Consider the following 16,550-nt stretch of genomic DNA (forward strand, 5'->3'; position numbering starts at 1 on the left):
GTCCAATAACAATGTGGTGAATAGCAGCCGAAAGTGGACAGGTTCATTGAACGGGTCGTCAGGATTAATTATAATATCCATTGGTGTTTGCTTGCAACCAGGTATGTCGGAGCACGCAGTTTGACAAGGTTCGAGCACTTGCCGCAGATGCTCAGCATCTGCAAACAATAAAATATGCGCGCGCGTGTTCGCGCACGTTTTGCGCGCCAGGGGCAAAGTAGCGCTGCCTGCAAGCAGCCTGCACGGGGTGCAGTTTTGTCCTCGATGTTGATCCTCCGCAGTGCGCCACCACCGCGGTGCAAAGCGCACCGTTCTAGTTTCGGGGCAACCCCGGGGCAAGGTGATCGAGGACGCTATCAGAAACGCGTGCCGTGGTAGATCTCGGAGGCCATGTCGCAATGGTCGTTCCTTTGGCGCGCAGCGCACTGCGCACCTGGAGGATTTGGTTGTTGCGTTTATGACACGTGAACTTCGTAAATGAGTTACTCCAATAACTGCCAGTATCCGCGTTGCACTGCTTTGTCGAAGCTCCTTCCACTGCGATCACTTCGACTCTGCGGTTGTCAAACGGTGGAGGTGGTGCCCTCAAGCGAGCTAACGGAGCGTTTTTTCTCGAACTGCGCCTTTTGATCAGCTTCATTTGAACTTCAACGCCGCCAAGAGAAATTGGAACAGCATACGCTTTGTATGCGGGTATTTGCCTTTTACTTTCTTAAAGTACAGACGTGGCGTCTAGGCTTTATATGAACCGATGGTGGTGTACTACTTCCATAATATATTCTGTCAAAGGCGCGTTTTCTCGTACTACAAAAAGGCTTTCTAATGCATCGGTGTTAATTTCTTGATGCCGTAATTCCCAAGGATTCGGCTTTCAAATTGTACTTCGGTGCAGTGATCCTCAGATGAATCAGTTAAAATTTGGTATGGCACAACTTTTTGAGAAATGATACTAGGCACGAAAGAAAATGTATGCCGTGAAATTTCACAATCAATTTCACAAATAAGAACTCTGGATATGTCAGCGTGCCGTGTGCATGCCTACATCAATTTTATCATCGTCGAACGTTGAAAATGGCCTGCGTCATTGCGCGCCCTTTCGTTAGAGGTTTCTTTTGCGCATCTGAGGATGCGTTCGGCGCATGCACTTTACCGTCCTCCTGTGCTCCGCGGGCTGCCTTCATCACGTCATGAGCGTCAGGCCTTGCTCTGCCACCTGGTGTCTCCTCTGCCGCTTAAGAAGCCTGCTCCTTCAACGGACGCTTGCAGTCAGCGGCAAGCACTTCAGGATACTGATACCGTACTTTGCTGTTGGCAGGTGAGTTTGATACCTTACCGCCTATTCTTTGTGTTGTTTACCGCTGACTGCACAGCAGTGTCTCATCTATGTGGTTCATGTTTTCACGCTATACCGGATGATGGGAAATGTTTGACATGCTGTTCTTGTAATACGAGCTTTCACGTAGGAAAGAGTTGCTGTGCGATTGCTGAAGGCACGTTTGCAAAGATGTCTTCGCGAAATCCGAGAAGTGGCACTGTCCCGCTTGCAACAGCGGCACGGAAAGCCAGTCTTCTGGAGGCGTAGCTCAGGCGGACACTACTATCGCGCAGCAGTTGAAGTCTGTGAACAAGAGGTTTGACAAGTTGTGCACAGCTGTCAGTACGCTCGCTCTGAAAGTGGGTGAGCTGTCGACGTTTGGGGACGCCTGCGCTAGAATTTCAGATGCTGTTGAGGAAATGCCGAGATCTGTTGATTTTCTCTCCGCTGAATATGACTCCGTAACATCCTTCGTTACGACCACCAAATCAGAAATAACAGAGCTTCGTAGCCGGGTTGTCTCTCTGTCGTCGACGGTGACTACCCAGGCGGAGCAACTTGACAGAGCAAACACAGGGCTGAATGACTTGGAACAATACAGTCGCCGATGCAATTTTGAAATTCACGGCCTTCCAACTAGATCTATTGAAGATTTGACTTCCTTCATTTCGGAACTTCCAGTGAAATTGAAAATATCTGATTTCAAAGCAGCTGACGTTGCCGCCGTTCACCGTTTGCGCAGTCAAGGCGTCACCCCACCCGCTATTCTGGTCCAGTTGCGGAGCTTCACTGCGAAGCAGAAATGGTTCGAGGCACGCGGAGCTCTGTCTAGTCTAGCGCACTTGGGAGTGCTTCCACGCCTGTATTTGAATGATAATTTAACTCGTGAGAACCGAGAGCTCTTTCGGATGGCACGGTTAAAGAGCAAGGAAACAAATTATAAATTTTGCTGGACAAGAAACGGTAGAATTTTTGCAAAGAAATCGGAAGGGGCGTCACTGCTCAGAATAGATAGGAAGTCTGATCTTGATAAGATTGTTTGAACATGCACAGTTGCGGCTTTCTTGTCACTACTCACTTTTCCGAAGCTAAGAAATTTTCATCTGAGCCACAAGGAAATGCTTTGCGTATAAGCCATGTCAATATACGTAGCATTAAGAGACATTGGGACCAGTTCGTCGCTGCAACCTCAAGTGTCCGCTCTTTGTTTGACGTTTTCGTCTTGACAGAAATAAACATCCCATTGGAATGTACTGTGCAATGTACTCTGCCAGACTACCAAACGTTTACATACGCACGTCCTGTCAGAAAAGGGGGAGGCATCGCTGTTTTTGTTAAAGATAAGTGGTCAGTTTCGGAACTAACTGTTTCCTTCGTTCACGCTGAAGCAGTAGCGCTTCACCTGAGCACTCTTGAGCTGTCAGTTGCCATTTTTTCAGCTTATCGCCCTCCGTGCTTCAACACACGGTCGTCTGTCTGAGCTAGATACTGCTTTATCATCACTTTCGCTAGATGATCATGTGTGCCTGATAGGCGATATAAATATAGACACTCTGTCCTACGAAGGCAGTTGTCAGTGATGACGTTGACACTATATCAAAGTTGGGCCTGGAAACAACAATCCGCTGTGCCACACGCGAGGAATTTTTGGCGGATAGCCTTGTGGTTTCATGTATCGACCACATGAATGTGTGGTCATGTAATCTAGTTATTAATTCCACAGTAGTTCAAACCAAACTAGCTGATCACTACTTCGTTTGTACCTCTTTAACACAGCCATCTGCAATCATTACTTCTAGCGCGTCCAAGAAAGAAATTTCAATAACTGATCCAAGGTTATTATAGACAAGTCCAATAATATGATTGGCACATATTTCTTATCAACCGTGCCCCCGTCGAAAACATGAAAAATTCGTTGCTCTTTTCAATGACTGCAGGAGAGAATCCACTCGAATGATACGGGTAAACAGCGCCGCGCTAATGATGGTTGGATGTCAGCAGAAATTCTTGCTGCTATAAAAGAAAGATATGCTTTGGAGTCCGTGTCGCCGAGCCCCTAACTACAACACACTTCGGTTAAAATTTAAACTTTGCAGAAACAGAGTTAATGCAGCTATTCGCCTTGCTAAACGCAATCACTTTCGCTACAAGTTTAGGAATGCCCGGTTTGACAGCCGTAAAACCTGGTCCCTAATAAATGACCTTCGAGGTGTTGGTAAAAAACCACGTAATGATAACTCCTTTCTTTCCCACTTTTCATCTGATAGCCAGAGTATAGCTAATGATTTCTTTTCTAGAATATCAGGTTTTTCTAGACCACACCCGGATACATGCTCACTAAAAATAAGTAACCTACAATCGGCTTATCTACCGTTGCTGGCTGATTGCGACCTGAAAACAATTCTTTTTAATTTTAAACTCAAGAAGTCCGCAGGTGCCGATGGCATCTGTCACCGAGCTTCGAAGAAACTACAGCTACATCAAGGACGTTTTGATAGCAATAATTAATCTTATATTGTCATGCGGCGTTATTTCAATCAGACTGAAAACGGCAATCATTATACCACTCTATAAGAAAGGATCTCGAGGCAAAGTGGGAAAACTACCGCCCCATATCTGTTTTACCTTGCATAGCACAAATTTTAGAGAAACATATGCTGCTCACTATGAATAGCTTCCTTGATACTAACATGTTATCACCGCAGCAATACGGCTTTATAAAAGGCAAATGCGCTCAGGCACTTTTGGATGATTTTTCCGGTTTCCTAATCTTCTGTTTCGAAACTAACCAGGTAGCGTGCGCATTGTTTCTTGACGTAAGTAAGGCATTTGACAGTGTCTGCCATGACTTGTTGTTAACAAAGCTTTCTACGATGGGATTCCGTGGTTTGTTTCTGTCACTTCTGGATAATTTTTTCCCGGACCAGTTTCAGTACGCCTCAGTTCAAAGACTTCCACAAGGTTCATTATTAATCCCTCTCCTATTTAACCTTTACGTTAATGATCTGTCTAAGACAGTCCCCATTAAGATATTTCAGGAGGCAGACGATACAGTGTGTTTCTCATGCAAATCAATATTCTGATGCAGCTTCTCATTTACAAGAAGCAGCAACGATGGCAATGGACTTATTCGCCGCAAATTTAATCGACATTAACGTATTAAAAACACAACTTGTCTGCTTTCGAAGTCCATCAAAGAGAGTACACTTAACTAGGGAAGTAACATGACATAATTCACATTGCAATCCATGTTCTTGCGCCCCTATCGACTACACATCATCTGTAAAATATGTCGGTTTGCGTTTTGACAACGATCTGTCATGGAATTCGCATGTTTCTTATGTCTGTCAGAGGATTCTCTCAGGGCTTGGCTTACTTTATAAAATCCGTCGCCTCATGCCCATATCAGTCAGGAAAACCACCGCGCATGCGTTGTGCTACAGTGTTGTCCGATACGGAATTACTGCCTACGGACATTGTGCTCTTCGTTATCAAAAAAGAATTAACTCACTGATGCGCTCCCTTTTAAAAGTTATAGGTTATGACTTGTGTCTTGAAGGCAACACCGACATTTTTAAGGCATAATTCATGCCAGATTTTTCTTCGGTTCTACTGCACATAATAGCCCTGAGACATTTCTGGGACAATCGTTACAAAGTACCATATGTAACTCCCCGTAGCCTTAGACCAAAATGCCGTTATCAAATACCTCGTTGTGCAACAAAATACCGCAAGAGAATGCGCGAATATTATGTTGCTGCGTTGTTTAATTATTTACCCCGTAACGCGCTGCAGTCAACATCAAAATACAAGCTCAAGAAAGCACTAAAACGTGCGGATTTAAGCGGCTATAACATGTAAAGAAATGGACCTCGCTTACCTCCTTCTGTATTGCGCCTACAGAGTGGCTTTCATTAAAAATGTGATCAGAAAGTTTGTTCCTGCACAGCTTTCATTGAAGCATTTGTGGTTTTGAGTCATTTTGTTATTTATAATCATCTACTCATTTTGTGCCGCGCAAAGTAATCATGAGGCATGGTGATACTTGTACGCGCCAGATGTCTTCTCAAACCTGTATATGTGCATATACGCACACCTATTATAAGTGCGTACAATGTGAGTATCACTGTATGTATTGTCACGTGGTGGTGACGTTAAGAACACAGTAGCAATACTGTGAAAGGCAAAACTAGATTTTATTGGGCGAACCTGTGCCCACAAAACAGGCTACACTTATAGCAGAACGAAAGCGGCGAACACAGTCGGCGATCGTCGAAAATCTGATCAGCGGGTCAAGCGCGTCGGCTTTTATACAGAATCGTCGACTGTTCCAGACTAACCGTTGGGACCCGCGTGCCTTCCACAAAGTTCTACACCATTCGCGTCAGGCGAATAAATCAGATAACACAAGGTTCGGCGACAACAGACTGCGGATAGAAGCATCGATAACTTTCCAGAAAATTCGGACACATGCAAGCGCGTCCCGCGCTGTGCGATAAGATTTGTTAGGCGGCGAAACGTGGTCGCCCGATAAATATAAGTACACGTGTCAGTATATACATTTATCGCTTCCTGTATTTCTTTTTTTTTCTTCTTTCTTTCTTGCTATTGTAACAGTTTGTACGCTGCCTGTCACGCTCTGCCAGTCAAGCCCAATGTGGCTTCGGCAGGCCTGATCAATGTATTAGGTTTCATAGAAATAATAAAAGCTTCATATTGTTGTTATATTATTTTACCCGACCTATCCGCGTTAAAAATGTTTCAACCAGCTTAGATTTGCACGACATTTTTGAACTCAATATAATTTCGTCTGTGTTAAGCGAAGTCTGCATTCTGATTTATTATGCGCACAGATATGGCGCACTGAAGGTATAGCTGCTGTTACTGTGCCTCGGCACAGTAACTGCCGACTTTGCTAACCCCGCTAATACAAATACATACACCAATGCGCCCTACATAAAATCTCGACTTGCACTGCGAGGAGCAGGGACAGCGGGGGTTCAAGCGATGAGAACCGCCATTTTAGTCTTGAGTTCGTCAGCGAAGTCCCGCTAAAAAAAAAAAAAAACATAAAGAAGTACGTCTAGCAATGCGCGTCCCTTCAGTATGCAATACGTGTCACTGAATGGCTGATCGAACTAACATATGAAGCGCAACTTCCGTGTCTGAGCCCCGCAACGGTTTCAACTACAACGAAACGAGTGCGCCAAGCAAAGTGCGCAACATCATAAAGCATGCCGAACCAGAAGCGTGAACGGCGAAGCTCAGGCAACAGGAAGCACGGCTTTCGTAGAAGCGAGTGAACATTTACAACTACGTTATTTAGTGCAAAGAAAAGCTGCAGATGCTCGCGCTTCTCGCCAAATCTTCCGAATAAGTACGAGTGACTTCTGATGAATGACCACTTTCCTCACGAAGGCGCGGGTCCCATGCATTTTCCAAGTTTGCCCGCCGATCCTGTGCAGCCAAATATTTCGGCGAGCCGCGTTGCTTCTTCCGGATGGAATAACGAAATCCTATTCCCCTAGCCTCCTCAGTTGTTGCATCCATAAGTACAACATCGGCTAGGCAGCGCCGCAATACGTAAACGGCGCCAGCTCTATCGAAGCGCCGCCAGAAACGAGCCGAAGCACGGCTTTGATACCCGGGATTTGGCGCCGGTGTCTGCTACAGGTCAAAAAAGCGCGCGCTAGCACGTACAAACCGCGGTTCGGCCAGTACGAGAGCTGACTCTTCGGAGGCGTGGCAGGCGAGAGATAGAAAGCGGCAAAGTGCAGATGAAGTCGTTACTTTATTATTCCGGGGTTTTAGATGCAGCAATTGTTCGTGTATACGCTCCCGCAAGGAGCATAGTTGCGCATAACTTTTCTGGTGCCGCTCACACCGCTATTCGCCCAGCGCTATCATGGGGTGCAAAATGACGTCAAATGTTCAACTGCGCGGCTGCGAATCCAACTTTACGGAAGCGGCACCGACTCGTTTCTGTCAATGCCATCGAAATTGCAATCAGCAGACCGTCGAGCGTGCGTATAGCAACGATTGGCTCCGGGTTTCAGGTCGAGTACTCGAGGATGTTAAGTTAATCACTTTGGTGAAGTGCTACGAAGAAGATAATTTTGACACTTGTATTCCAGTATGGCGAGTTACAGTGCACCAAACTGCGCAAATCACACGGAAGGTGACAAATCTTTTTACGCGGTGCCTTGCGGACGTTGGAGACCGGCCGACTCCGAAAGGGACCAGGATATGCGAGGTGCGTTCGCCTTGTTTACAGAGGTGAGTGCGGCTTGTTTACACTAAAGCAGCATTTATCTCGAGTAACCCTCCTGTACACGATGAAATGTGACCGGCTGGCATGAGAGGTTGTTCACGTGTGCAATTTTCGGCGTATATGTGCAGCGCGACACAGACGCGGTACAAAGCAAGGACGACACGCCTATGTCCCGCTGCACATATACGCCAAGAATGTTAACTTGCCAGCTAGCTCAATTCGCTGTGCTGCTTGTACGATTGTTCTGACTATGCGGCTCGAGAAAAGTGTGTTCAAAACAGAGTAAATACTAGGAGGTACAATTTGCCCGCTGCACCCTGGCTTCTCTCTACTCCGTTTTCATAAAATGTTTTGTCTGCATTTTGATTTTTCATGTAATATCATTTGATGTGCTGGCGTTCGTTTTTTGTAGTAAGCGAAAACACCGTGCGTTCCCGCTTATGAGACAGCTGTGATAACTTCAGCATTTACTGCCCGCAATATGTTGCTTGTTCGATCAGCCTTAGTCGACGTTAGAAATGTGAAATTATTTTGGTACGTTTAATAGGCGCTGCTTTATAATAAATTAACCTGATTAGTATGAAGAGATAAAGAAAGATGTGCTATCATATTACAATCTGCAATGTGTGAATAATTAATTTCCAAGTTTGTACTCTTATGTGATTAGTCCGCTAAAAATAACCTATTGCTACTGTTAACATGTTGCCTTCCCAGTGGCCTCGAATTCTGCCCCCCAAGGCTCCAAGAAGCAGCAATCATCCCCTGCTGGCACCATTCGTTGGTCATCCATTCCCTTGTACGAAATAAATTTGATCTGGAAGCTCGTGCATCTTGAATCTTTCTCCACTTGCAGATTTGCTGCTATGAAGCAGCTGTTAAGTTTGCGGTGTGAATCGTAAATAAATTCCTTGCGTAAAATTTGCGCATGTAAACATTTGGAACGCGTTTAAATTTACGTCTCTGCACCGCATATATCGAAAACATGCAGCTTCTGTGAACGACGGTTAGCGATGAATGACCCTCACGGTTAACGGTCACTGCCATAAGTGCAGACATGATAGTTCTCTTGGCGGCAATCATTATTAATCTGATTACTGCAGCCAAAATGTGCTGACATAACTGTCCACTACAGGTGTGTCAAGTTTTCTTTAAACACCCTCTGAAACATTTCTTGCCTTCCAGCCTCGGCGAGAAAACTTCATATGCATGCTGAAAAACGTTGTACCACTTTTTGCTGCAAGGTAATGCGCGTTTCAACGCAAACTTTTCAGCTGTTCTAGGCACGGGCGCAGCCAGGATTTTAGTTCGAGGCATCGAGGGAGGTCCTACTCCTTATATGTACACCCGTTCGTGCGTGTGTTTGTATATGTGCGTGTATATATGTACATACAAACTAAAAATTCTGGGGGGTTGGCTCCCCTCCGTCTACGCCAATCGGTCGAGCGCCGCCTGTATTAAAGAGTGTCATCTTGCTCAGCGCTTGCGAACAATTTCTGCATGAAGCTCGCGACCAGCAGACCAAAAAGCAAACGGAACACCGTGTGGCATTTCCATCTTGAGCGCGAGCTGTAGCTTCACTGCAGAGCTGGAAAATAACGGCGCACCTATCCGCAACTCTGCTCTCTGCAGGAGCATATACAAGCACCCTAGATGGATGGATGGATGGATGTTAGGAGCGTCCCCTTTGGAACGGGGCGGTGCGTTGCGCCACCAAGCTCTTGCTATTTACTGCCTCAAGTCCTACGTAAGTTAAGAAAGAAAGAATAAAAAAAAGAAAAGAGACCCACTATGAACTGCCACCGCCAAATGTTTTGACCCCTTTTGCGAACTTTGCTTTTGTACGTCTCCGTTCTTTATTCCCCTACTTTTCCTCCACTAATCTTCAGATCGCCTCTTACTATTGTCTACTGCAGACGTGTTTGGTTTACCATGGCTCCCGCTGAGCCCAAGGGCCTCAAGGAGGCCAGTGGTGCCTAAATCGACCGCTGGGTAGACGTCTTCTCATTCTAATAAAACATGCTCCGTCGTTTCCCTAGCTTTACCGCAGCAAGTACATGCTGCTTCTTCCTTCTTATATCTCGCTTTATCGGTGCGTTTTCTAAGGCATGCCGATCTCGCTTCGAAAAGTAATGAGCTCCCCTTTCAGTTATCATAAATGGTTTCTTTCCTGATTTCATTTTTTCCTCTTAAGTAGTTACTCATGGCAGGTTTCTTTTCCATTGCCGCCACCCATAGGATTATTTCAGCCTCTCTGACTTTCAGCATGACCGTCTTTGTTGCTGTGTTGCCCACCCTATAGGCCGCATACTTGCTGGTAAGCTTCCTAGTCCTTTTCCTCCACTGTGAATTAATGTTTTTCATGTACAGATACCTGAACGCTCTCCCAGCCCATTCACTTTCTTCCGTATTCCTCAGCCGTTCTTCATACTCAATTTTACTGCGAGCTTCCCTCACTTCAAAACCAGTCCAGCCCATATCACCCTGCACAGCTTCACTTGTAGTTTTCCCTTGAGCGTCCAATGCGAGGCGACCCACTGACCTTTGGTTCTCGTCGAGTCTTGATTGTACCCCTGATTTAAATCAAACAACTGCATTTCCAAAAGTAAGTACTAGAACCGTCACAGCTTTCCACATACCTCGGAGGACTTCGTACCTATTGTATCCCCATAGAGCTCTGTGCTTCATTATGGCTGCATTTCTCTTCCCTTTCACTGTTATTGTTTTTCCTGTGTTTCCATATATCCATTGCCTTCGTTTATCCATATACCAGGGTGTTTATATCCTGTTACCTCAGAAATTTCTTGGCCCTGTATCTCCACTGTCTGTTCACTGTTTTCATTGAATACCATAACGCCGGATTTTCTAGCACTAAATTTCAAACCTAAATTCTTGCTTTCCTGTCGACAGATATTGGGCAGACGTTGCAAATCACTTTGCTTGTTAGCTAGCAACACAATGCCGTACGCATAAAATAAACCTGGGAGTTGCTGCTCTATTGCTGTACTGTTTGTATGAGAGATTAAACCCGATATTACTTCCTTCTAGCGCCCTCTCCATCCTCACCATGTACATCATATACCGCAGCGGGGATAAAGGGCACCCCTGCCTCAGTCCCTTGTTGATATCAACATTCTCCTCGCTCCTCATCCCTTCCCATTCAACTCAAACGGTATTTTCTAGGTAAATCTCTCTCAAAAGCTGTAGACAATTGTTACCTAAGCCTGATAACACGCAGCGGACAGTACGTAAAGAGCGAGGCTGACGAGAACGATGGCAACTGAACAAATCCGTAAGTGCGTATATCTGGCGCGTATGGGACATCGCCGTTTCGTCATCGCTTCAGGTACCATGTATAGGGACATCATTGTTAGCAGGAACTAGCAGGCGATCGGAAGCAGACGAAGGACAAAGAAAGGCTTGATTCACGAGCACAACTTTGTGCTTGGATGGAGCGCAGTCACGACGACACAAACACTTTTTCTCAGGGCAGTCGAATATTTGATGTAACGAATGCGTTACTTAGACCGCAGTAAAATAGGTCACTTCACATTATGTAGACGAGTCAAGGAGATACAGTCTGCCCACCTTCGTAATACTGACGATCTGGTCGCCAGCTGGATAGTGGTTGTGAGCGCATTCGTCACCGAGCGAGACGTTTGCAGGCGGGTTCTTAGGCACGTACCAACGGCCGCCCATCCCCAAGGCCAAGGCGAACGAAACTGCGGCCGGCCACTGAGCTTGCTTGGAAGCCAAGCTAGAGATAATCGTGTCCTGAAAGATAACCGAAAATGGTGACATAAGTCTTTTTGTTTTCTGGCCAGAAATAACCGGCCAATAGGACTGACGTCGTAACTGTGAAGTTCGGAAATCTCATAGCTGCCCGTTTTATTCTAAAGTTGAACGCTTGCTTTTGTAATGCTCACGGTAATGCTGCATCACTGGTGTATATATACACTCTGTGAATGGCGTACTACACACACACACACACACACACACACACACACACACACACACACACACACACACACACACACACACACACACACACACACACACACACACACACACACACACACACACACACACACACACACACACACACACACACACACACACACACACACACACACACACACACACACACACACACACACACACACACACACACACACACACACACACACACACACACACACACACACACACACACACACACACACACACACACACACACACACACACACACACACACACACACACACACACACACACACACACACACACACACACACACACACACACACACACACACACACACACACACACACACACACACACACACACACACACACACACACACACACACACACACACACACACACACACACACACACACACACACACACACACACACACACACACACACACACACACACACACACACACACACACACACACACACACACACACACACACACACACACACACACACACACACACACACACACACACACACACACACACACACACACACACACACACACACACACACACACACACACACACACACACACACACACACACACACACACACACACACACACACACACACACACACACACACACACACACACACACACACACACACACACACACACACACACACACACACACACACACACACACACACACACACACACACACACACACACACACACACACACACACACACACACACACACACACACACACACACACACACACACACACACACACACACACACACACACACACACACACAGACACACAGACACACACACACACACAGAGATAAATATATATATATATATTTATATTATATATATAAATATATATATATATATATATTTATTTATTTATTTCCGGATATCTTTATTTTCTGTGAAATTCTATACTGTATGACTAAAATTTGTCTGTATGCTGGGCCTGAAGCTCTGTCAAGTGCAAAACTTTACACTTATTTTCAGGCCCTCTTCTATTCTCAAGGAACCCAAATTGAAATTCATTACACGGTGCAACCATCTTTGCGCCAGCATCTCTTTTGCGAGAAGATCTGAATAATTTGCCAGGATCGCAGGGTATTACACTGAAATTACTAGACCGAAACCTGGCCCCAGCGTCTGCGCGCGCCGACTGTGGAACTCTGTAATCCAGCCTGGCACTAATGGGTTGTTCATGCCTTTCCAACATCGTCCGTTTGGCTTCAAAGCGCCTGTCTTAACCTAATGCTGTCATATAATATTACCGCTATGACAAGAACTAGCCTCATTTGATCTGTAATTTCCACGATCGTAGAATTTTTATGTGTAAAATAAATGTTGATACGGAAGAGGAAAAAATGGAGGCCACGTCAGTGTGGCTGTATGGAAGAACAGAAGGGAATGTCAAGATTGTGCAGATAGTCGATCACTGCCTTGTTCGCGCTCGGACAAACGTTGCAAAAATACCTCGTAAGCAACTTTCTGGTGGACTTGCAGTACCGTCGCGGCGTGGGAGCGTGTTTACCAAACCTGCCATCAAGAGAAGCCTCCCCTACGCAAGCTACGGCATCCGTGTCTACCACTTTTATCACGACTTCACTACTTAAGTGAAACTGACAGTTTCGCGAGTTGCTAACAGTTTTTTTTTTTTTAACGGCGCCATAAAGAAACACGAGCACAGAATGACACTGCGCTAAATGAGTTACGTGGAATTTGCGGACGTGTAAGAGAAAAGCCAGAAAAAAAGAACGTATCATCATCATCATGATCATCAGCCTGGTTACGCCCACTGCAGGGCAAAGGCCTCTCCCATACTTATCCAACTACCCCGTCATGTACTAATTGTGGCCATGTTGTCCCTGCAAACTTCTTAATCTCATCCGCCCATCTAACTTTCCGCCGTTCTCTGCTACGCTTCCCTTCCCTTGGAATTCATTCTGTAACTCGTAATGACCATCGGTTATCTTCCCTCCTCATTACGTGTCCAGCCCATGTCCATTTCTTTTGCTTGATTTCAACTAAGATATCATTAGCTCGCGTTTGTTCCCTCACCCAATCTGCTCTTTTCTTATCCCTTAACGTTACACCTATCATTCTTCTTTCCATAGCTCGTTGCGTCATCCTCAATTTAAGTAGAACTCTTTCCGTAATCGTCCAGGTTTCTGCCCCGTACGTGAGTACTGGTAAGACACAGCTGTTATAAACTTTTCTCTTGAGGGATAATGGCAACCTGCTGTTCATGATCTGAGAATGCCTGCCAAACGCATCCCAGCCCATTCTTATTCTTCTGATTTGATTTCAGTCCCATGATCCGGATCCGCAGTCACTACCTTTCCTAAGTAGATGTATTCCCTTACCACTTCCAGTGCCTCACTACCTATCGTAAACTGCTGTTCTCTTCTGAGACTGTTAAACATTACATTAGTTTTCTGCAGATTAATTTTTAGACCCACCCTTCGGCTTTGCATCTCCAGGTCAGTGAGCATGCATTGCAGTTGGTCCCCTGAGTTACTAAGCAAGGCAATATCATCAGCGAATCGCAAGTTGCTAAGGTATTCTCCATTAACTCTTATCCCCAAGTCTCCCCAGTCCAGCTCTCTGAATACCTCCTGTAAACATGCTGTGAATAGCATTAGAGAGATCGTATCTCCCTGCCTGACGCCTTTCTTTATCGGGATTTTGTTGCTTTCTTTATGGAAGACTACGGTGGCTGTGGAGCCGCTATAGATATCTTTCAGTATTTTTACATACGATTCGTCTACACCGTGTTTCCTCAATGCCTCCATGACTGCTGAGGTTTCGACTGAATCAAACACTTTCTCGTAATCAGTGAAAGCTATATATAAAGGTTGGTTATATTCCGCACATTTTTCTATCTCCTGATTGATAGTGTGGATATGGTCTATTGTTGAGTAACCTTTACGGAATCCTGCCTGGTCTTTTGATTGACGGAAGTCTAAGGTGTTCCTTATTCTATTTGCAATTACCTTAGTAAATACTTTGTAGGCAACGGACAGTAAGCTGATCGGTCTATAACTTTTCAAGTTTTTGGAGTCCCCTTTCTTATGGATTAGGATTATGTTAGCGTTTCTCCAAGATTCCGGTACGCTCGAAGTCATGAGGTATTGCGTATACAGGGTGGCCAGTTTCTCTAGAACAATCTGCCCATCATCCTTCAACAAATCTGCTGTTGCCTGATCCTCCCCAGCTGCCTTCCCCCTTTCATAGCTCCCAAGGCTTTCTTTACTTCTTCCGGCGTTACCTGTGGGATTTCGAATTCGTCTAGACTACTCTCTCTTCCATTATCATCGTGGGTGCCATTGGTACTGTATAAATCTGCAGAGAACTCCTCAGCCACTTGAAATATCTCATCCATATTCGTAATGATATTGCCGGCTTTGTCTCTTAACAAATACATCTGATTCTTGCCAATTCCTAGTTTCTTCTTCACTGCTTTTAGACTTCCTCCGTTCTTGAGAGCCTGTTAAATTCTATCCATATTACACTTCCTTATGTCAGCTGTCTTACGCTTGTTGACTAACTTCGAAAGTTCTGCCAGTTCTATTCTAGCTGTAGGGTTAGAGGCTTTCATACATTGGCGTTTCTTGATCAGATATTTCTTGATCTTTCTTTCTTGATCAGCAAGAACGTATACAAAGACGCAAAGAAAGAAAGGCCAAGGAACCGCAGGCTTGTGGCGTGAAGCACAGACCGCGGGCAATTCAACGTGCCATGGGAGTGGTGCACAATATCCTTCTTTCGTGTGGCTCTGTCTATCTAGGACTGACCGGACGGCACTGTGGTGCCATTTCAATGAAACGATTTCCAATTCTGGTGTTCCTGGCATGTTCTCTGCTGTCGGCAGTCCTGACGTTCATGACTGGTCGAGTTACTATTCAGAGTTACTCTCAACGTACTCTTCAAGATGTCCACAATAGTCACCCACGACGAGAAGCAATGCCCAAAAGCCATGCGGACTTATCCAGACGCACACACAGAGCTGTTGAAACTTACCTATACATACAATTGATCGCAACAACACGATAGTGTGTAGTTGTCAGCTTAAAACCTTTATTGCTTTAAGATATGCTGTGTTAATAGCGAGCAGCAGACCTAATCTATTGCAACACCAAAAGAAGCTGCAACATTCATTTAGTAAATCAGTTGTGCGGAGTGCCGCAAGCTTTATTTATTGGGTTTGACGTGCCAGAATCACCATTTGATTAAGATGCATGCCGTAGTGGGTAGACTCCGGATCTATATTGACAACCTGGAGTTCTTCAAAGTGCACGTAAATTCAAGTACCCGGACTGAGCCCGCGTCTTAGCCACTGGGATACTGCAGCTGCACAGTGCAGTAATTGAAGGCAGTCATAGAAGACTGAATTTGCAAGACCGTTGAAGGTAGCGGCGGCTCCTTTCTGCACCAGGTATAACAGTACCTTGGTGTAGCGGGCACAGACTAATCGACAGTGGGTGAACGGGAAACGTTTTCTTCCAGTGGCACGACATGGAGTAAATCTGATATTTCAAATCAGTTCTGTGACGGTAATAACGATGCAATGTTTCAATTAGAGTACTGGCATTCTTACTCAAGAAAAAAAAACGAAGAACATCAACTGGAAAAGTGCAGCGCGAGCCAGTAATTTTGAGTCTTGTTCTTTCTTTTTTCTTTTTTGCAATTCTCCAGATGCAGCTGGCTCCTAGTAAAGCAGATAAGAAAATGACTCATTGAAATAAAAAGAAAGCCATTCGTGCTGGCCACAGCTTCAGAGATACCAGTGGGACGAGCCACTTTTTTTCAACGTTGACGGATAGGCACCGCAATAAACATTACACTAGAATACGGCCTTAATTCTTTTTTCCTCGTTTTTCGGATAATTCCGCTTCCGCGTCCATGTGATGACGTGCAGTGCTTCCTGCCATGAACAGCGGGCACCATCACG

At 45.3% G+C, this 16,550-nt stretch overlaps 1 protein-coding gene across 1 annotated transcript in view; it reads right to left on the reverse strand.

Moving 5' to 3' along the window:
* LOC129386601 (uncharacterized) overlaps window positions 1–16,550 on the reverse strand; it is a 62,951-nt gene that overhangs the window by 25,130 nt on the left and 21,271 nt on the right. Inside the window, exon 5 of the mRNA XM_055074686.2 lies at window positions 11,172–11,357. Coding sequence (XP_054930661.1) covers window positions 11,172–11,357 — 186 coding nt within the window. The remainder of the gene's footprint in view (window positions 1–11,171; window positions 11,358–16,550) is intronic.

Source organism: Dermacentor andersoni, chromosome 4, assembly GCF_023375885.2.
Source record: "Dermacentor andersoni chromosome 4, qqDerAnde1_hic_scaffold, whole genome shotgun sequence".
Lineage (NCBI taxonomy): Eukaryota > Metazoa > Arthropoda > Arachnida > Ixodida > Ixodidae > Dermacentor > Dermacentor andersoni.